Source organism: Etheostoma spectabile, chromosome 15 (genome assembly GCF_008692095.1).
Source record: "Etheostoma spectabile isolate EspeVRDwgs_2016 chromosome 15, UIUC_Espe_1.0, whole genome shotgun sequence".
In the NCBI taxonomy this organism is placed as follows: Eukaryota; Metazoa; Chordata; class Actinopteri; order Perciformes; family Percidae; genus Etheostoma; species Etheostoma spectabile.
Genome location: NC_045747.1, coordinates 15,552,755 through 15,574,605, shown reverse-complemented (window position 1 = coordinate 15,574,605; position 21,851 = coordinate 15,552,755). Strand labels below are relative to the sequence as shown.

The 21,851-nt window shown below is 39.9% G+C and overlaps 1 protein-coding gene and 1 long non-coding RNA gene across 3 annotated transcripts in view; both read right to left on the bottom strand.

Moving 5' to 3' along the window:
* Positions 1-2,936, bottom strand: part of LOC116702868 (uncharacterized) — a 4,676-nt gene extending 1,740 nt beyond the window's left edge. The window contains exons 1-2 of the long non-coding RNA XR_004335273.1: positions 2,873-2,936; positions 615-943 (exon numbers count right to left, since the gene is read on the bottom strand). This is a non-coding gene — a long non-coding RNA (uncharacterized LOC116702868). The remainder of the gene's footprint in view (positions 1-614; positions 944-2,872) is intronic.
* Positions 2,937-3,727: 791 nt separating this feature from the next.
* si:ch211-198m17.1 (mucin-13) lies at positions 3,728-21,638 on the bottom strand. 2 transcript variants are annotated; one of them, XM_032537362.1, is made up of 16 exons: positions 21,419-21,638; positions 11,027-11,291; positions 9,745-10,175; positions 9,117-9,296; positions 8,067-8,165; positions 7,839-7,948; positions 7,689-7,747; positions 7,456-7,592; positions 7,220-7,357; positions 6,459-6,501; positions 6,288-6,325; positions 6,106-6,193; positions 5,572-5,764; positions 4,922-4,954; positions 4,450-4,596; positions 3,728-4,378 (listed from the first exon to the last, which is right to left on the bottom strand). In XM_032537362.1, the coding sequence occupies exons 1-15, from the start codon at positions 21,468-21,470 to the stop codon at positions 4,468-4,470; spliced, it is 1,995 nt and encodes a 664-aa protein (XP_032393253.1). In that variant the 5' UTR covers positions 21,471-21,638; the 3' UTR covers positions 3,728-4,378; positions 4,450-4,467. The 2 variants fall into 2 exon arrangements, with proteins under 2 accessions (XP_032393253.1, XP_032393254.1); XM_032537363.1 differs by lacking the exons at positions 3,728-4,378; positions 9,745-10,175 and having other exon boundaries at positions 4,436-4,596; positions 11,082-11,291.
* Positions 21,639-21,851: the final 213 nt, after the last annotated feature.

Sequence of the window (21,851 nt, the reverse complement as noted above, 5' to 3'; positions counted from 1 at the left end):
CGAGACAGACATTTGTACAGTACATTGATAAGGACTAGACAAATTTAGACAACTAAAACAAGTTACATAAGGACAAAGACATTTATACAAGACATCAGCTAGGCTAGACGAATACGGACAATGCAAACAAGGCTTGGACAATACAATACATAAACAATTAATGAGTGCAAGTGTTCAACTGTTAAGAAGGAGCTGTTTGTGTGCCTTTTTGAAATATGTGATGATGATAGACTTCTGATGTGATGCGGAATGTCATTCCAAATCTTGGTGTATGTATGGAAAAAAGATTTCTGACCAAAGTTGTTTTTGTATGGAGGAACTGGAAAAAGTGCCTGTGAGACCGACCTAGTGAGGCGTCCTGGTCTCACTGTGTGTCGGGAGAAGTGCAGTTAGTGCTGATAATGTGGCATTTTGAATCTGAAAATAAAATGCAATTGCATTGCTATTTATTATTCTTTAAATCACAAAAAAATGTGATATAAAGAATGATGTACAGTATATGGTGTGTCTTTCCCCGCACTGGTTATGAAGAATTGGGTTGCGGAACTATGATGTCTAGAGGTCTTTAGTGGGCATCAATATCTCATTGAGGAGCCAAATCTTGTTTTTCTCACCGTAAGTGTGTGACGCTAGTTAAAACAGGCCTGATCTGCAGAGTGCTGCATCCTCCTATCCTGAGATGAGGGGGGAGTTCCTCAAGTTGCTGGTCTTGCTCGCATGTCTCATTGGCTCAATGCTTATTGGATTGTGTGTCCATTCCCACAGCTCCAGTAGGTCAAATGACTGGGATGTGTAGCTCCCGGCCGCTAAGTGGTCTATCGATCAGTCAGCTGAGCCCGAGGGCTGATGGGATGTGCTGCAGCGGACAGAGCCAGGAGTTGGAAGGCTGGTAATGGGAACAAAACACGATGCATTCCTCCACAGCTGAGAACCCCTGCCTTGGCTGACAGAGAGAGGAGTCCATTACAAAGTAGAGTATAATTCAAGTTAATGGGCAATTATGTTCTTGACAAAGTTTATACATTTAGATGTAACTGTTGACTTGTTATTCGAAAATAGTGCTTTGGGTTTTATCTTAACCCCCAGTTTTATGCAATGGGTTTTGAGATAGTTTGAGGAGTAATTTCTGCTACTATGTCACAGAGCTCTACTAAAAGGTAAAAAAGATAAAAAACTTTACAAAAGATATAACTTTTCTCTCTAATTTACAAGACGATCAATCAGCAATTGGTGCCAAAGCCAGAGATCTTAAATCAACACTAGTAGTTAATCCAGTTACCTTTTCTGTAAATTGTTAATGTTTGTGTGAACAATAAGAAAACTTCAGCCGAGTTGTCCTAATACTGCATCAATTAGCAATCTCAACTGCTAATAATAATAAAAAATAAAAACACAAACCAGAAGAAGATCAGGTGAAATACATTTGGGCCAACTTTAAAATGATCTTAATTATTAACCTCCAGGGAAAACACCGACAGCGTCTCCAGGCCTCAAGCCAAACTAAAAAATGATTGATGGTTAATCAGTGATAAGCGTTTGCAGGAACAAAGTGATTTATTTAGACAAACATTAGAGAATGGTCACAATGTCCTTCATCCCAGCGCCTAAAAACTTTTATTAACGCAGGAGGATTACATAGATCACACAGACATTGCAGCTTGAGCCAGATTTCCTAAACGTACAAAGTCAAATACCACGTTCCCTCTTTCTTATTAAGATCTGCTTAAATTTATAATAAAATCCAGTCCTTCAGCTTGCATTAAGCTAAAGATCAGGATGCTACATAAAACACATGCACACATGTTCACTATATACATGCAAATTCAAATTAACACACCACATGTGCAGATGATGTGCCCCCTGTATGCCAGGCACAGTGTGTTCCAGTGACCCAGTGCCCAGGATTAAGGCCTGGCCAAGCAGACCAAATCCCAGCTTTTCAGAGCCTGTGAGGGGCAGGCTGATAATGCCAACACACTGGCAGCAATTCTTTAACACACAGCATCATAAAACTTCTGAGGCATTCAAACACCTCCGGGAGTGCAGCACAGCAGCCAGGGAGATGGAGTACTTCTGGGAAAAATGCGTATGGTCAACATCAACCTGTCCAATAATTCTCCCATTAACAATGTGATTCATGATGTGACCATTCATTTAGGTTCTTCTGCTGCCATGATATGTATAATAAACTGCATCAACACTTGCATATTATTCCACTTTAAACAGAGTGGCGGTGTGCAAACACATTAGCAAACGAATGTCACAAAAAAAAATCTGATATTCAGACAAATTTAATTTGAGAACAGGCCCTGTTTTCCCAGCTAACAATTTTTGGTGTCCAGAACATTCTGGGAACGTTCCCTGAAGGTTCGGTTTTGTTGTGTTTTGGTTGTGTGTTGGTTAATCGAAAAGTTTTCTTAACGTTCTGGGAACGTTGGTTTTTGGTTACATCAAACGTTCTTAGAACGTTCCCCTAACGTTATCCTAACGCTGCAACCTTTAGAGAACGTTCCCCTAACGTTATCTTAACTATCTTATCTAAGTTTTGGTAACCATATGCACAAATGTAGAAATCCTGCATAAAGAGACAATAACTTTTAATGTGTATGTTCCCCAATCCTAAATTAATAAATAGGACACATCTAAGAACGTGTAATTGATTCATAATTTAGCCTAATTGACTGAAGGTTCCCTGTGAGTTTTGTTGTAAATAAACAAAAGTTAGGTTTATACTTACTCACCAAATCACATTGTATGAATCCATGAAGTCCAACAAACATGTGGAAAGTTTTTAGTCCTACTAAAAAATTTGCAAATCCGATTTTTTTTTAAAGTATTTTAAATCTAGAAATGTTTACATTCATCATCCTACCATGCGGTCTTCTTCTTCTCTATCTTCTCAGGCACGTCTTGGCGTGTTACCGCCACCTGTTGTCAACATAATATATATATTAATATATCATTTTCAGACTTTTTTTTACCTTTAAATATAAATTTTTATATTATGTATTAATTATAAAATTTAAATATTTTGTTTTCTTTTGACTTCATTAAAACCCCCTATATCAAAATGATTGAGGCAACGGTAGACCAGCAATTCCTGTGGTCTGAGAGGTAAAATGATTGTTTTTGTCAGTGGAGTCTGGTGGCTTTCAAGACAGCGATGTAATGGCTTCAGTTCCCTGTTGTAAACGGCTGTCTGATGACAAGTAAAGGGGAGAAATATTTTTATAGTATATACTGCTACTATAATTACTGATATAGATTCTTTTTTTTGGTAGCTAAAATAAGTTTAGCTGCTGCCCCCGTCCACAGCAGTACACTGTTTAGCTTCCGGGTCAGTACTCCTGCCTACTTCTCTCAACTGGGAGCGTGCTGACCGCCATCTACTGCAGGTAATACACCGACTATGGCTACGTACCTTATACAACCCCACTTCAAAAGATCCAAACTATCCCTTTAAGTAGACCAGCTATTCACATGTCAGAGTACCTTCCTACTAGACACAGATCATAATTAGTGAAACAAATAGGCTGTAAAAGATTTAGAAATTAATTTAGAAGTATCCACCAATAATGAGAAACAAGCCTGTTTTTAAATTACTTTATTTCCATGGCATACACACACACACACACACTGGCACATATTCTGTGCCCAAAAACCTTTATTTACAAAACCTTTTCCCACTTGAAAAATAGTGCACTATCTCAGACACACAATGATAAATATACATATGAGTTATCAAAAGAAATGTATTCAAGTGATAATTGGCACATCCCGGAGATAGGTATTAACATCAGCATTGTATGTTTCCTGTTTGTCAAATGATTAAAAACAGGCACATTTTGCAAGTGCAGCTTTAACAAATACAGAGTAGTCAGATTTAGAAAGCTACAATATAAATCCATTTAAAAAAAAATACCCCCAACAAGGGATCCAGCCCCTTTGAGTTGTACGATATTAGTTATTCTAAAAAATACCCATAAGAAAAAAAATCTAGTAGCCCCTGAAAGCCCATATTCAATTTACCTTTAATTTCAAAGGAAAACTGTTGGTAAACTTAAAAAAAACACTTTAGTGCAATTAGCAATATAAGAAGCTTCATTTAAAAATACAAAAGGATGATTTCTTAAAAGCATAAAAAAGTCAAATGTACCTTATGGAATGGCAGGAGAATCATACTGAGCAACAGCAACATCTACTGGCTATGATCTTCAGCATTTAGCTCTTTTCAAAGAACAGACATAATGCACTTTTAAAACTGTTTTTAAATGGTCTTGCTGGTTTGAATAAATCTCTTTGGTGGCCATTTCCCAGTTAAGAAAGGTCTTTTATGATTTATCATTAATACAAGCAAGTTCAACAATGAATAAATAACCTGATCCTGCTCAGGAAAACCTGTAGACAGAGTTTTAAATCAGTGGTTTCTTTTTTGATCCCATATTCCTCATTTCTGCCTGGACTTCATCAGTCCCTCTTGTCCTCTCCTGGTAAGAAGTAGGGGTTCTCGTGGCCTTGAACCAGATAGGAGTAACGGGACGGATTTTTACCTTTGAAGGTGTGCATTGTATCTGGGTTGAGATCGTATGATCCCGACTAAAATGGCAATGGAAACAATAGTGTATTAGTGTCTTTCAGATGTAGAGACTTCAAACATTCCTACACAAAAGCCAAGCAAACATACATAAGAAACCCACCAATGTGCCGTGCAAGTGATTAATCCCAAACTAGCATCAGCTGAGCTTCTTTGAACTGGCACTCACTACATTCACATGTAGATGAAAGCACACAGCTTTCCCAAACTATCAGAGATGTTTCATGAAGCTCCCCATCACCCGAAAATCTTGACACCTTATTTATTACTGGCCCGTCTAAATCAGCAGGGGGCAAATCAGAAACTTAACACAATGCCATGCCTTACCTTTTTCCATCCTTTGAGCTTCTGCGGAAAACCCTAAAGCAACACACTGGGAGTCAGGCAAAGCAGGGTGCTTGGGAGGGACCTATGCTAGCACTAAATATACATTCTGGTTGATTGGGATGAACATACTGGTGTGTGCAGGATTGAAAACACATCATCAAATGATCTTATCTGTCTCTGAATTGATAAAAGATGTGTGCCCAGTGAGCACAGATTTGTTGATTTGCAGGTCAAATCACATCCAGGTGGCTAGGGTTAAAAACTAAGCTAACTTTCAAATTTAGGAACTTTAAAAGACATTTAAAAAACTGTATTTTAATGTATAGTAGGTCCCAAATACACATTGAAATGTAGTCATTAAAATGATTTTGAAACAACAGTTTCAGTTTTCAACCTAATTTAACACAGCCAGAACACAACAGCCAGATTTATCCTACACCTAGATGTATTTTTCACCTGCAAACAATCAAATCCATGCCTGCTGGCTGGATTTCAAGTTAATAAGCAGATGCAATCTAGATGCAAGATGGTGGGGCAACATTGCACAAACTAAAGGCGGATTTGGTGGATGATCAACACTGTGCAAGACGGTGAGTCTGAGGATTAGTGGTAGGTAATTCAGACGACAGAGACAATGTGGGATAACTCACCAATCCGTTGGTTTGATATTTGTCCACCGGGACGCGATTGTTGCCCCCTTCTGCCATTTCTATAGGAGGAGCTTCATAACAGTTAGAGGTGGCACGGGGGATAGGGGTGATGCCAGTGGGCCAGGGCTGGTTTATGTCACCTGATGAGTATGGACTGCTGTTGTGGTCCTGCTTGCTCTTTGAACATCTCCTCCTGATGTACAGACAAGAAGAATGTAAAATGTGCATGCATATTCTTTTCTTTAACAAATCCAACAATGAATTGATCCGTTTTAAGTTTTGCTGGTGTGAAAGGTGAGCTTTTTAGACATCTAGTTAGTTCCATAAAACTGCTTTGATAGCATTAAAAAGATTATATTTCAATGCGAAAGAGATCTGAACTACACATAAAAATATAGGCAAAAAACAGATGCTGAAACTACACTTTCTTCAAAAATCCACTTTTACGAATAACCAAAGCCATATATTTGCTAAATATTTACAGGCTATTGTGGGCCAAAGTGTGAGCATAGGAGGTTTTTTTTATGTGCTCACCAGCAAAAGTATATGAGCAAAGCCAGGACAATGATGAGAAGAACTCCTCCCAGTACACAGGAGATGACCACCACTGCCAGCAGAGCGGCTTTAAACACACACATAAACACATATTTAGATTTTTACGGGTCATCAGCGCAAAATTTTAACTTCTGCTGCTGCATCATAGTTTTGTTACTCACAATCATTGCAGTTGAAGCCAGCGTATCCAAATGCACATCTGAAAAGACAAAACAGAGCATTTAAACACAATGACTTTTGTAATTAAGAGCCGACATGCATGTTAATGGAGTTACTGGAGACAGAAATACACAGACACCCGCCACCTGCACAGAAAACGTTTGTGTACTCACGGTTGACACGTGTCTCCCACTGCTCTCCACCCACTTTCACACGCTACAAAGAAAAACACAATAATTTAAACACACAATGTTTTGCACAAAGAGATTGAAATAAGAACATATAATAAGCTACAGTTTCAGACTCAGTCCCGGTTGAGGGAGAAGTACAGTACGCCTGGTTGCACACGCAATGAAATCATGAGCACAATATGAGCCTCTTCATATGTAGGCTGCATTATGACCATTATTAACAAGTATATAATGGTGCATTATGTATTTCCTGGGAAAGAAACTTTCCTCCGAGAGAGAGAGAGAGAGAGAGAGAGCGCTGTGATTCTTCCACCTGTTTCCAGGGAAACAACCCCCCTTTAAAAAGAAATAAATTAGAGAGATAAATGAAATAAGAGTCAAGGGTCGGCATGGAGAAAAGGCTACAGCTCTTGACCTTGTCTCTGAGTTGCGCTCCCTGTTGTTTCTCCCCCTCATTCTCACAAACAAGTATTTCACTGAGGATAAGAAGGTTCTGTTACAGTTTTCTTTAACTTTAGATCGGCTTGGAAAACTTCACTTGAGCTTGTCTCAGACGCTGTTGGTCATCAGTTCTATACATAAAGCTTTAATAATCTATAGTGCCAGGCCAGCAGAACATTGTAGAGATTACACATTTTTTAACATTTTATGACACAACATAAGTACCACAGCAACATGTTCTAGTTTGCTAATTTAAACTACTACTACTACTACTCTAAAGAATATGAAATAGTCACTTTTACCTGTGCAGATTTTGTTGGTGTAATCATTGGAGATGTAGCCCTCTTTACAGGAACAAACAGCCCGGCCATTTGTATTTGTGCATGTTGTAGTGGAGATATCACAGGGTGATAATTGTTTCTGCTCACACAGGTTTGTAGCTAAGACAGAGAATATGTAAAACAGGGAAAAAAACACCTTCTTGGTCATACCTGTCAGGCTCTCAACCAAAATCAATCAGTGTATTAGCAGTGATCACCTGTAAACGTAGCATCAGCCAAGACTCCACCTGCTGGTGCTGCTGCTATAGCTTGCTTAATGACCTGATCAACAGACTCTTGAGTGGCATTGGTCTTTTCAAATATGTTATTTACAGTTGCTTGCACACTTCCCGGTCTAGAGAATTAAAGAAAAGCAACAAAGAAGGTTTAAAAAAACATTGGACCATATTACGTATTATCTTTCTGCAGAAGAGAAAGAAAAACTACTCACTCAAGTTGCACAACATCAGATTGTTGATATCCCATATGATTTTTGAGGGCATTTTTGAGCTGTGAACCAGAATAAGCATGTGGTTTAATGACTGAGACAGAGGTGCATTCTTTATAGAAATTCAAAATGCTTCCTGAGCTCACAACCTACCGCTGCTGAGATCTCAGCCGCCGTCCGTTGGAATATTGCTGAGGACCTGTTGCTCATCTCATTATCAAATGTCAGGGAAGTCATATGAAGCTGGCCTGGAAACACTTGAGCTAAATAAAGAAGTGGAGAGAAAAGAAAAAGACAAAGTTTTACTTTATACCGCCAACACCCCATTTTGTTAAGGTCGTTTCTCATGTGAACAAACATGCAGTGTTGTTATATTCTTACCAGGTACACAGCGGCCTTTTACCAGGAAGCTACCAGACAGACACTGGCAAGTACCATTAAGACATATGCTTTCAAGTGGGCATGAGGCGGCAGGGCACACTGATGGGAGATGAAAGAAAAAAGATGTGTTAAACCACTGGCCATCAAATTTTCTTTTCTCATGTGAACTAAATTTGTTAAATCTGCGATTACCGTTTGTTTGGCCACTTGGGGGCAGCAGTAAGGTTGTGTAAACAACCATTACCTTTTGAGTTGATATGACAATTGTGATCGCAAACAGCTGTTTATTTACACTTCCAGCAACATTATCATTCAATTGGAGTTGTGTTTCTGGCCAACTGATAAATTAGCATTGTTTGGTCTCTAACAACTCCTGATAGAAATATCTAGCTATTTAGCTCCACTTTGTTCACCAGCTAGTTGCTAACTGTGGCAGTCTGCCGTTTGGAGCTGAGCATATAGTGTACAGTAGGAGTGTCAGAGCTTTTTTGCTGAAAACAGCTGCCTGCTGTGGCCAAGACAGCTATGACAGCAGTATGAGTGAACCAGTAAAGATAAAGGCCGGACATTTTAACAATATTAAATACGATACGATACAACTTTATTGTCAGCCAGGGCTGAAATTCTTTTTGCCAGACTGAGAATGCTATTTTTGTGAGCTTCCTGAAAGGAGTGTGCTACAAAAATGAGCTGAAACTCACTATAAAGCTTTGTATAGCTGAGGGGAGCTGCAAATTCAGACAAACACTATGAGCAATTCTTTTCACATTGTTGCATTGTTTACATTATGGTTTGATTTTGTTATTTTTAAAATATCTATTGAACTATATTAAATTGAATATTGATTTAATCAAATATATTTCCTTTTTTCCTGATTGTTAACCATTTTAACACAAAAAAACATGAAAGTAATTATCTCTTGCAATTTGGCTCCTTGTGTATGCAGGATTTAATTCCAACCAAGAAATCTGTTACTTTTATTATTTTTCTGATGGAGTTGATTGAGTTGAATTCATGCACCTGGACAATGAACTTGAGAAAAGTACGCACCTATGAATGGAGGGAGGGTTGGGGCAGCTGTAGTGGAGTTGTTGGTGGTCATGTCTGTTGGTCGCAGGGTGGGGCCAGTGTTGGTGGTCCCAGTACTGATGGTGGTGGTGGAGGAGATTGGAGTGGTGGTGGAGTTTTTGGTTGTCATGTCTGTTGGTCGCAAAGTAGTGTGACCGATCACTTTAACATAAAGAGAGTAAAAAGTCAATGCAAGGACATTTATAAAAGAGTACTCCTTATAGAGCTATTTAACAAATGTAAACACGCTTTACTAACATTGTAACACTGGTAAACATAAATACCTTCTTAGCATCATGTTAACATTGTCGGTCTGAGCATGTTAACATGCTGATGTTAACATTGAGTACAAAGCACTTCTGTGCATAAGTACTGCCTTGCAGTGCATGACATACATAGACATCTTATTAAGAATAAGGCTGTTATTCAAAAATCTGCATTTGGAGACCTGAAAAACTCAAAAGACTCAGAATTTAGCATCCCCACTTAATACATATGTTTAAATGCCTAACCCTAACCTTAACTCATGGTCTTTGCTGAATTCCTACTCACCTGCATGTTAAACTATATTATTCTGTAAGAACACACATCATCATGCTGTTAGTCCTACCTCCTGTGGTTGTTGTTGAGGGACTAAGGGTGGTGTTATTTCCACTGGGGGGTGCGGTGCTACTTCCTGAGGAGGTGTTTGCGGGGAGAGTGCTGGAGGTAGAGATGGAGGTAGGTGAAGAGGGTGGGGGTCCAGGGGAGGTGAGTGTTGCATTTGTGGTGATAGTTGAGGATGAGGGTGTGGTGGTGGATGTGGAATTCTCAGTAGAGGTGTTAGTAGAGTTTGTTAGTGTAGTTGAAGTTAGTACAGCTGTAGGGATTCCTGGAGTTACTGTACTTGTACTTTCTGTGCCGTTGCTGGTTTGTGTCGTAGCTGCAGTTGTTGTGATGTTACTCGACTGTGTTGTGGCTATAATGGAAGTTGTGTTGTTGCTGGTGTGGGGGGGCGGTGTAATAGTAGTTGTGTCGTTGCTGGTGTGTGGTGTCGGTGTAATAGTAGTTGTGTTGTTGCTGTGTGTGGGGTCAGTGTAATAGTAGTTGTGTTGTTGTGGGTGTGGGGGTGGTGTAATAGAAGTTGTGTGCGTTGTGGGTGGGTGGTGTCGGTAAATAGTAGTTGTGGCGTTGTGGTGGTGTGGGTGTCGGTGTTAGTAGTGTGCGTGCTGGTTGTGATGTCGGGTAAGAGTATTGTGCGTTGTGGTGGGGGGGTCGGTGTAATAGTAGTTGGGTCGTTGCTGGGTGTGGGGGTCGGTGTATAGTTGTTGTGTCGTTGCTGGTGTGTGGGGTCGGTGTAAAGTAGTTTGTGGTCGTTGCGGGTGTGTGGGGTCGGTGTAATAGTAGTTGTGTCGTTGCGGGTGTGTGGGGTGGTGGGTTGGTGTAATAGTAGTTGTGTTGTGTGCATGTGTGGGGTCGTGTGAATAGTAGTTGTGTCGTTGTGGTGTGTGGAGTCGTGTAATAGAAGTTGTGTCGTTGCTGATGTGTGGGGTCGGTGTAATAGAAGTTGTGTTGTTGCTGGTGTGTGGGGTCGGTGTAATAGAAGTTGTGTCGTTGTTGGTGTGTGGAGTTGGTGTAATGGTAGTTGTGTTGTTGCTGGTGTGTGGGGTCGGTTGGGTAATAGAGGTGTGTCGTTGCGGGTGTGTGGGGTCGGTGTAATAGTAGTTGTGTCGTTGCTGGTGTGTGGGGTCGGTGTAATAGTAGTTGTGTCGTTGCTGGTGTGTGGGGTCGGTGTAATAGTAGTTGTGTTGTTGCTGATGTGTGGGGTCGGTGTAATAGTAGTTGTTTTGTTGCTGGTGTGTGGGGTCGGTGTAGTAGTAGTTGTGTCGTTGCTGATGTGTGGGGTCGGTGTACTTGTAGTCAGTGTAGGATCTGGAGCAGGTGTAGTGGTTGTATTTGTAGTCTCACTGGTGTTGGTGGGATGAGTTGTCTCTGGGCTTGCGGGGGACATTTTTGTACCGCTGGTTGGACCTGATGGAGAGCCAGTTGGGTGGGTAAAGTTACTGTTCTCAATGACTGCTGCTGTGGTGGTCCTGGACTCGGTGCTAATTTGGGAGGTTGTCTCATTGGTACTGGTGATTGAAGATGAATTTAGTGTGAAGGGATCTGTTGTCAATCCTACAGTCAAAACAAAAGCAGAAAAAACAACTAATTAATGTGCTGTGTATATAACATTTGCATTCATTTGATGTTGTGTTTTTGTCCAACAGATGAATGTAAGTCAAATATTTACTTGGGCAGGTAATGTACAGGTCATTTAGCAACTGATTTTTCACTGCCTGCCGCTGTTGGAAACGCTGATGACTCTCATCAGCGTTGTGAGAGTGAACCAAAAATATACAGCTGAGGACCCTATAGCCAAAACAATCAGCTAAAAGATGCTAAAATACCCCAAAGAGCTGAGGAAATCTGCAGAGTGATAAATCTCTGTGGGTTCATCAGTACAATCAACACCTTTCATAAACAAGTATTCATTTTATCTACACATATTGATTAGAGCAGCTTTAAGCTGTGTAATCAGCTGCATGCTAATTACTGGGGGAAAATATGACATTCATTAGCAAACATTTCCATGGCAATGTACTTGTATTCACATGTTCACATTCACAGCAAATGGGAGCTCTGAATATTGACTCAGTGTTCAAAAATTAACTAGATCATCTACTTTCTACAGGAAGCTCGTTGACCTGCACTCTGTCCACCACAATGACAGGGGTTTAAGCTGTAGTCAGAGGTTTTGTTTTACGTAAATAAACATTCAACATTGAGTGCGTAAAAAGTTGACAAAAACTGTAACTCGACACCACAAGTGTTTACAACACGGAGTGCTGACAACTTCATGTGACCATCTTAAAGGAACGAGTTGCCTCCTATTTGATCAGTGTTCTGTCATGACATGATTTGATTTGATAATGGCTTAGCTTGTATATTGAATGTTTACATTCAATGCCCGTTTTCAGAAAGGGAACAAATTACTGATGGGTTGACGCCTTGCACAAACAGTAAGTCATCTTAAAACGGAAAATGTTGAGAAAATCAAGAATAATTTCAGATCCTGGGTGTGATTCAATTATGTTCTGTGTACAAGGCCCTGTGTTACCTAATGACTTTATTGCTTGGTAACCAAGACTCATTTAGAGATGAAAAACCACAGGCTCCACGCACCCTGTAATGGTAAACTTTGATGGATAAGATTAGGTTAAAGAACACTTGCACATGCCCATACCCACCTTCAAAAAGTATGTATTTGGGGAGGGTAATATAAAGGGTATAATAGTGTATAATAAAAAGACATTGTGTAAAACACACATGTGTCAATTTGTGACAAGCTCTTCTAGATTAAGACTTAAAGGGCAATGGACTAATCTTACTGGAGGACCAGAGATCAAGATTAATGGAAAAAACTCTTAAATCAGATGTAGTCGACCCTGTCTTGATTAGCCCTGTGTTACATGTTAGTAGAGTATCAGTTGCAAGGACTTGCCTGTTTCCATTATCGACTGAGTTGAAGGTTAAGCATTTTACCACATTCCTGCATACTTTACATTCTGGTAAATCTCAGGTTTTATCTGCTTTTATCAGAAAAAAAGGTTTTCTGATTCCTATTGCTTCATAGAAACTGGGCAGCAAGTTTTAATTAACACTCCATCCTGTATTAGTCAGGTGTGCGTGACATCGCAGTACAGTCTTATCTCCCATTCCCTTTGAAAGCCAGGCGTATTTGTACCTTGGCACATTGCTATTATGATGTCCCTGTAAGATCAGCACGCCCATGGGTGCAAAGATGGGCGCAGGTGCATTTTCTATTTAAACAACGTGGGCGCTGAACGGGAAATTGACAACTGTGTTGGTCTTAAATTAGCAAAGACACTTGCGCCAGGGTTTGCGCTACAAGATAGGGCCCTGAGTCTTATCAGCTGTGTGTGTGTGTGTGTGTGTGTGTGTGTTTGTGTTTGTGTGTGTGAGAAACAATAAAAAACATGGTGAGAGGTTGCAATGAGTTTAACGCAGTTTGTAACCTAAGGTCTATTGTCAGGCTGCTGTGTCCCGCTTTGTACCCCTTCTGCTTCTGTTCCATGTAAGATCATCCTGTTCCCTACTTATTCCTCTTTTTCACCATACTCTTATAACAGTGTAGAGTTCTCGACAGTAATTGAGTGCTGTTGAAAAAGTCTGCATCCCACCAAAAGAAAAGGTTGAGGTAGGTGGAGGGCAGGAGGGGAGGTGTAGAGGAAAATAAGAAGGAGGTAGAACCAGTTTCCTTCAAAGCAGGCTGTGAATACCATCATGTATAACATTGGCATGTCTATTAGTACCAGATGCATGACCAGATGGTGTGTTTGCATATAATATTTACAATGTAAAATTACATTGATATTTACCTTTTTTATTTCGCACAAACTACCAATACGGAAGTTAATGTTTGTAGCCTGTTGTAACAAGGCAAGCTGTGTCGGGCTTTGCGCTGCACTGCGCCAGGTGCAAGATAGGGCCCTGAGTCTTATCAGCTGTGTGTGTGTGTGTGTGTGTGTGTGTGTGTGTGTGTGTGTGTGTGTGGAGAAACCACTTTCACCACAATATTGTCAAAATAGAAAGCTTACGGATTACCAGTCTCTCTCTTTGTCTTGATTATGGATACACTAAAAATAAGTATAATGGACGCATTCTTAAATCGGACACTTAAGACATCATAATAATTAAATAAGGTTAGAGTTTAAACGAGGGCATCGGAGAGAAAAGAAGCTGTACAACCTTAGCTGTACTTTGTGTTTAGTGCTAATAAGAAAATGTTAGCATGCTAACACGATACTATATACTATGATGTTTGAATAGATTGCCATGTCATTTGGTACAGATATAGATAGGATGAATTGTTTCACTTTGAATTAGATCACCTTTGTGATCCACAAACCACCATGGTGTCCACATATTAATGTGACAAATACTTTGGTTTATGACTACCTGCATTACCGATGTTCCGTCATCCTCTGCTGCACTTTGTGTTTAGTGATAATTAGCAAACGTTAAAATGCTAACACACTATGATGATCATAATACCTGCTAAACAACAACATGTTAGCATTGTCAATTGTTGCAAGCTGATGTAAGCGTTTAGGCTCCACTGTGCATGAGTACAGCCTCACACAGTAGCTCAGGGTTAGGACTGACGCCAGTGCTGATCCAGCAGGCCCTTTCTGTGTGGAGTTTGCAAGACTCCCCGTGTTGGTGTGGGTTATGTTAGTACCCGGCCATAAAGGCAGCCATTAAATGCAAATTTCACTGACCGCAATGCAAATTATGTTTCTCTGTGTGTGCTTAGAAATGACAATAAAGGCACCTTTAACTTAACAAAGCTGCTAGCATGACTTTAGCTTCTTAGTCTTGTTTTAGCTTGCTAGCAAGCTACTCTCAAACAGAAAATACAAGTATCTGAAACAAAGCTCTTCATTCTATTTTCATTATATTAAATTTCTGCTTATTTAATGTGAATGAAAATAATCTGCAAACTGAAATTAGCAAAAGGATTTAACCCACATTACAATTTTCTCAAAAAGAGGAAAACAGAATCCCCAGAACCCCAACAAATTGTCAAAGGTTGGCTGATTTAGAAACCTAAGTTACATTGGTCCTTGAATTAATGCCATATTTGACACCCATGACATCAAAGCATTATCTTAGATTCGACATTAGAAAAATTCAGAGATAACTAATATCTTGGCAGCAGTGATGAGTTATGAAATCCAATAGTGTAAATAATCTACTACTTGAAAGGTCACAATCAGTAAGCTACTGTTCTTATCAACTACTAATTCTACAGCTCAGATGATTATAAGTAGAAAAGAAGACGTAAAGAGGAAGAAAGGCTTTTGTTTGGAGTCTCACTTGTCAGTAGATTGTTGTAATGCATCCAGTAAAATGTGGTAGGAGATTAGCATTACAGTGTCATTTCTAATGTGTTGTAAAGGCTCAGGTTTTTCATGTAGCCTTCACTTGCAATGATTTTGGTCTGTTTATGATTTGATGTTGCTAATGGAAGAAGACAGAAGATAAGACTTGATTGAATATGATATTGAACATGCTGAGGTAGTTCTTCTATCTTCAAGTTAGAAATAAAATAGATGATCACCATACAAAGAAAATGTTATGGTTTTTCATAAAAACACTGTCATGGACACAGGGAAGTGATGGACAAAAGAGAAACTGTCCCAAACAATGAATCACAAAGAATATGAGTGCATGGCTCAATACGAACAAACACAGAGGTTCTTCTTCCACTGTCATTTTCATAATGATAATAGCTTCCGCCTTCAAAGTTCAGTGCTGCTTCTCTATTTACATTTACATGGAAATTACAGCCATAAATGAAGTACATAGAAACAACTGTGACACGTTTCACAGAAAATCTATGACGTCGAAGCCAACAACTGATAGAACAATAGTTGCAACAATGTATGTTTAAACCTCCCACTTGACCACAGCCTTTCTTAAACTTTTTTTCTTTAACCTTTATTTATTCAAGGAAGGTTCACTGAGAGGCAACCTCTTTTGCAAGAACACCCTGATCACATTCACACCTGGAAGCTGCCCGGTACAACCACAGTAGGAGTGTTTTTTAAGGTTTAAGGGCCTTGCTCAAGGGCATCTCAGTGGTGGTAATTTCACATTTCCCCACCCAGATTTTTATCCTGTTGGTCTGGGGATTGAACCAATGACCTCACAGTCACAAGCTCTCTTCTTTAACCTTTAGGCCACCACTACCCTAACTAAATGTTAGAAGCCCAACGCCTCAGTTTGTTTTTTACTTTGACAGGGCCACTCGTCACTCTTTTACGCCTCCTGTGATGTTAAAGTTACCCCTACTGGAAATGTTCATGAAACCCAAATGAGATCATGTAAACAGACGGTTAGTGTTACAGACTTGAAACAGTGGAGCAATTAAGAGCACACTCTGTGTTGCCTGTCTACCAGAAAGCCTTGTCTCTAGGGATTTAACCTATAGCCGGATAATCCCCTGCAGACACAAAAGAGATGACTGGGTCAGGCAGGGTGACAAGTGGGTCTAATGTTGGCTTGCAAGGACATATTCAGCAGGATGTGGATAAGAAAGTCCGGCTCCCCCCACTGAGTACTTTGGTCCAACCTTCTACTTGGTTTAACAAACTATAATTGTACTAAAGCCTCCTAAAAGCCGGCACACCTCTCCACCTCAATCTTTCTTGACATTGAAGTCAAACAAGTGCAGTGTGGGAGTGTATCTGTTCCCAAGGAGATGTCTGCTTTCAATTGTCAACGCTTTGCCTCACTTCAAATCACTAACAGTAACAGAAGCAGAGAGAGACAGACTTCACAGTTAGTGTTTCGGCGCAGCGCTACACTTCAGGGGATTTCTATTCATGCAAGACAATAGCACTCCTGTGAAGTACCTGCTCACAAACTGACTGTCAGATCCAGTTCCCTCAGCACACGTCCTCAACTTTCTGTCCACATTGCCACTCCTTGAGAATAAATCTGTATGAATTACACACCAGAAGGATTCCTGAACAGTTCAAAGAGTGGTAGATCAACATTATCCTGGTTTCTCAATATTGCCATGAGATATTTACAGTTTAATGTTGGGATAGTGGAAAATGTGTTTCTGAAAGAGTTCTTCATCACATCCAGCAGCGCTGTAAGGACGGTCCTGATTAAAGAATGCACACAGAGCAGGAGATGAACAGAAAGGTTGTGACCCAACAGCCAGAAGGAGCCTGAAGCCAAAAGGCAGCATGTGGAAAGCTGACATATAGTGTGTGTGTGTGTGTGTGTGTGTGTGTGTGTGTGTGTTTGTGTTTCAGAAATCATGCAGTATGACATCTGAAACAAGCTAAGACAAAAATGCTGGAGGCATACTGGACTACAGCTCACAGCTAATTACTGGTCACACTTTGGGTCCCTTTGCCAGCTAATGAGTCAACATTTCTTACGTACTGCTTTATGGCCTCCTGGTATTTAAAGATGCCCATCCCTGCATTACAAACACCTCATGGTACACCATCAGATACACAGAGGCAAGTTTGAGGGGAAAATCAGGCCTAAGGGCTGCCACATCAAAGCAACACAGCCGGGTCACCAGACTCAAACTGAGAGGGAGCTTTTATTTTCCCTAACCAACAGTTTCTCATCCTGCTGGGTGACCCATGCCAACAATTCTAATCAGGGGATACATTGCCTAACAATATATTTCTTTCAATACGGTTGGTTGTATGAACTCAGTTAGTGCTGAAATGACAACTTTGTCAATAATCTATTAATACTTTAATTTTTCAAGCAAAACTAGTTCCGGCCTCTACATTGGTAGGAGTAGTTGCTACTCTTTGTCGTACGTGATAGTAATTGTAAATTTGAATAGTTGGCCTGACAAAATAAGACATGAACAATGATGACGTATTGGTCTCAGGAATATGGTGATGCCTGTTATACACTATTTTCTGACATTTTATGGACCATATGTGAAATCCTAATCTGCAAGTAGCAGTTACTTGAAATACTCAAGTACCTACAGGCAAAAGCTGATGGGTAGAAAGGAAAAGAAATAAGGCGGGGTCTTATAATAATGAGTTTCTCAAGATTTATTTTCTTAGTGAATTTACTGATTTCCACGAGATTCTCTGACAATTGTTTTCAAATAATTATAACAATAACATTATTTTGTATGGGTCTGTGTAATTTTGTATGATTAATAGAGATAATACATATTTCAGTTATTTTTGTTAGGGTTTACAGTAGTTAGATGTGTTGAGCTTATAAGCAGTTGTTGAGCAACTTTACAAATGAACTTTCCAGAAATATTTGTTCCATATAAATGCACGTAAATATTTATTCATTATTCATTTAGTATTGGAAACTATATTTTTCATATCTGATAATTTGCTTGCCTGTAGAAAAATGTCAAATTCTTGCATGTTTAGCTGACCTGCTGTGTTTATTTGCCCTACAATTAATAAGTGGTCATTTCTGGGGAATGTTATAAAATACATTTTCAGTGTACATTGAAGTGTAACTCCTTAATTAGACCATCACACATTGGAGTTTCCTATCAGCCAAATGTATGTAAGATTATCTGATCTATTAATAGAAGGACAATGGTATCATGTACATATAATTAACAGATGAGTAATAGAGGTGACAGAGCACAATAGAGCTACATACTGTTTGTCCTGCCACAACTTTGCTCTCTCTTCCATCTGGACAAACTTCATCTTGGCTGGGACTGTCAGCTCTTCCTGCGGCTGCTGATGAGTTGCCTAATGCCTGACACACACATGTGCAGCCCAACAACAAAAAGCTTCTGGAAGAAAGCCATAGTTGTTTCCCAATGGCTACTGTGCACTAAGTAGCTCATAATGAGAATTACTCATCAAAAGGGCTCCGGTTTAAGCAGTCATCAATGGGACAAGGCAGACAAAAATGAACTCTCTTTATCTTAGCAAGCGTAGTTCTAACTCCGAGGTAACAGATGGCTCCTGGAGCAGGGCGCACTCGCAGGGCCTCTGCACATATCATATCCAATTAAAGCATCGCTAGCACATGCTTTCCAATTACAGAGTGAGATTTACTGCCTCAGAGCAGGTCTAATCCAACAGGATGCAGCAGGAACACAGCAACAGAGGAAGAAAATACAGGGGAAGAAACAGTAACAAGTGTGCACGAGAAGTGGATGTAAAAGCAATGTGTTTTAGCAGGGGACAAATGAAGAAGATGAGATCAGTTGTCAATATTAAACAGAAACAAGGAAAAGAGGAACTGAGTGACACAAAAACAGCACAGTTTCACTGAAACTTATAACGTAAATTAAATGCTAAAAAATAAGGGATGGTAATGTGTGTGAGCTGCAACAATTTCTCAATTACTAGTCTCACATCCACACAACATTCCGGGAGAAAAAAATGCTGTAGTTTATTGTCATTTCTTTAAACCAATCACAAGTGTCTACACAATTGACGCTAATATATGACGGTGCCACTGCAAAAATAGCCTGCATGTTCAAAAGTTGTTTTAGTTGTGCAACAGAAAACTCAGATTGGACAGATAGTGTAGCTAGCTGTCTGGATTTACCCTGCAGAGATCTGAGGAGCAGTTAACCGTGGTCCTCATAAAAAAAGAAAGTGGAAGGTGACGGACATCTGGCTGGAAATGAGGGACACTCTGGGGAATTTCCGGCAGCAAATGAACAATCCCGGAAGTGAAACGCCGTCGATATATACATTAGTCAATTAGTGGATCAACAGAAAATTTAGGGGCAACTGTTTTGATAATTGATTAATTGTTTCAGTATTGTTTAAAGGGAAACATGCCAAATATTCTTCTGGTTCCAGCCTCTCAAGTGTGACGATTTACAGTTTTTACACTTAATCAGACAAAACAACCTAACAGAAGTCTTTACCATGGGCTCTTGTTATAGACTAAGCGATTAATGTAGAAAATAAAGCTCAGAATAATCAATAGTAAAAAATAATCAATATTTATAGCTCTACATGAGTCTGCATCCTTTCACATTCCAGTTCCGCCTGTTAGCTCCTGAGAAGACCTTGCATGCTCTAATAATGACCTAACAATGTCTAACCAGTAAAACATGACACAGGATACGCAGCATTTTGTCCAAGAGAGGTAACTGTAGGAGGAAGAAAATATTGAGGAGAGGAAAGTATTTCAAATGCTCTGCTACTCTTTCTGGAAGATGTCTTACAGCGGGCACAAGAACATGTGGCGCCAGACTCAGAGGAAGAGGATGACGACCCACAGGAGGTCTTTTCATCTGGATCCCTTTACTACCGCTACTTCAGACGCGCTCTGTCAAACTGCCCCAAACTGGAGCCTCCATCCTCTCCCTCCAGTCTCACTCAGACTCTGTGTTCCTACATAAGAAGACACATAACAAGAAGAGAACCACACAAACGGCCTGCAGGCATGCAGCGAGGCTCTGGCACATGACAGTGACTGAATCTCAGTTTTCATAGATTGAACCTTGAAACAAAGAGATGCACTTTAGAACGGGCCAAAATGATAATAAAAGGGTGACCAATGAATTTAACTGCAACTAAGCTTAGGGAGTCTGTTCAGTGAAATGCTCATCAAAATTCCTCAGGGCAGCTTCACCACGCTGTAAAGGGGGTCCGCTTGTGCACACACAGAGAAAACTTTGTGTGAGGAGTGTGCTGCGCTTCAGGGAGCCGGCTGCTGTGTGACTGATGCCTCCTCACTGGCATCTGTCCCCCACCAGAGAGCTTTGAGTCATACCGAGGGACCAGTGAGTCAGAGTTTAAGCCTATTTGGGGTGAAACTCCATGAATGTGTAGAAAACAAGAAGAAAAAATGATGCTTTTTTTTTTTAATCCTCCAGCATTTAAAGCAAAGGCTGAACAACAACTGCTAGATAGTATTCCCTAACCAACTGTGGGTATCCTAGCGTGTTTTTTTATGAGTTACTTATTAATTCCTTAATGTCTCATACATGTTAATGCGCGACTTGTTTGTCTTAATAAAAGGTTGGTGGATTCTGTAAGCAGACTGGGGCACATACATACACACCCATATATAACATATGTCAGAAGGAGAATTTGCCAACACAGAAAGTTCTAGTAAAATGTTTTATAATATTCAGCCTACCATATTACTTAAAAAAAGGGTGAAATAGGAGTAGAAAAAAGGCAAAAAATGTATTCTGTAGATGGGAAATTCCATTTTTTGTTTTACATACAATACATATTATGAGCTCTTAAAATGAGATGCATTGTTACAAATTCCACTACTAGCCTATTATGGTAGTTACAATTAGCTCCACCTCGACCAACTAACAGAAATGCTACTTACACATCAAATAATCTGTAATATTCCATTAATACTTACAGAGGAAATGTTTCTGCATACGCCTAAATACTAACAAATTTACTTTAGATAATTTAGTAAATTCCCTGATAATATCCTACTATTATTACTATTTACTTGGGTAACATTTTGACTGCAGAACTTTTACTTTAATGGAGTAGCTAATTTACTTTAACGGCATTGGAAGTAAAGGACCACTCGCCACTGCCTATTCAATCTGACCTGACTACAGTTTTAGTTAGTTGAGGGAAAAAATAACATGGCAATGTATTTCAAGACTTCCACTCAATCTACAAACCAAATGTGTGGTCTGTTCATATTAATATACAGTTACAAACTGTTTTCTAGTCTAATATAGTGTGAAAATAAACTTCAGTCACCTTTAACGACAGCGCCCAGGAGACACACGACAGGCAGATAACTGAAAAACATCTTTCAAGCCTTCGGTTGTAAAACGGGTCGACCGAGGAGAACCAGACGGTTTTGAAGTCCCGTGTCCAGAAGTCTAGCCGGTGTAACGGTGAATATAACGGTGCTGCTAGAGACGCTGCACCCTTCGTGGTACACTCGCTGCCTGCTACAGGTGGCTCATGGACTGAAAGCTGCAGCTTCTGACAGCATTAAAAGCTTTAGTCCCGCCTCTGATTGGCCGGCTCTCCTGTCACTCATCATTGCTGTAGGAGCTGTACGGCTTTGCTGCCTCCACCCATTAACCAGTGCTTGAACTTGTTATTACAGAAGTAAACTAGGCTACTGCAGGTAGGCCTAGCTTAAAAGTATTTATTTTTTATTTTTAGCCGATTATTTACACAT

Bases quoted from the DNA above. Each gene is read 5' to 3' on its own strand.
- si:ch211-198m17.1 (XM_032537362.1), bottom strand. From the start codon at position 21,470: ATGTTTTTCAGTTATCTGCCTGTCGTGTGTCTCCTGGGCGCTGTCGTT. The intron at 9,297-9,744 runs GTAGGACTAACA...TTTATGTTAAAG, and splicing joins CTCAACAACAACCACAGGAG to TGATCGGTCACACTACTTTG. The intron at 7,949-8,066 runs GTAAGAATATAA...TTCTTTATTTAG, and splicing joins AAAAGGCCGCTGTGTACCTG to CTCAAGTGTTTCCAGGCCAG.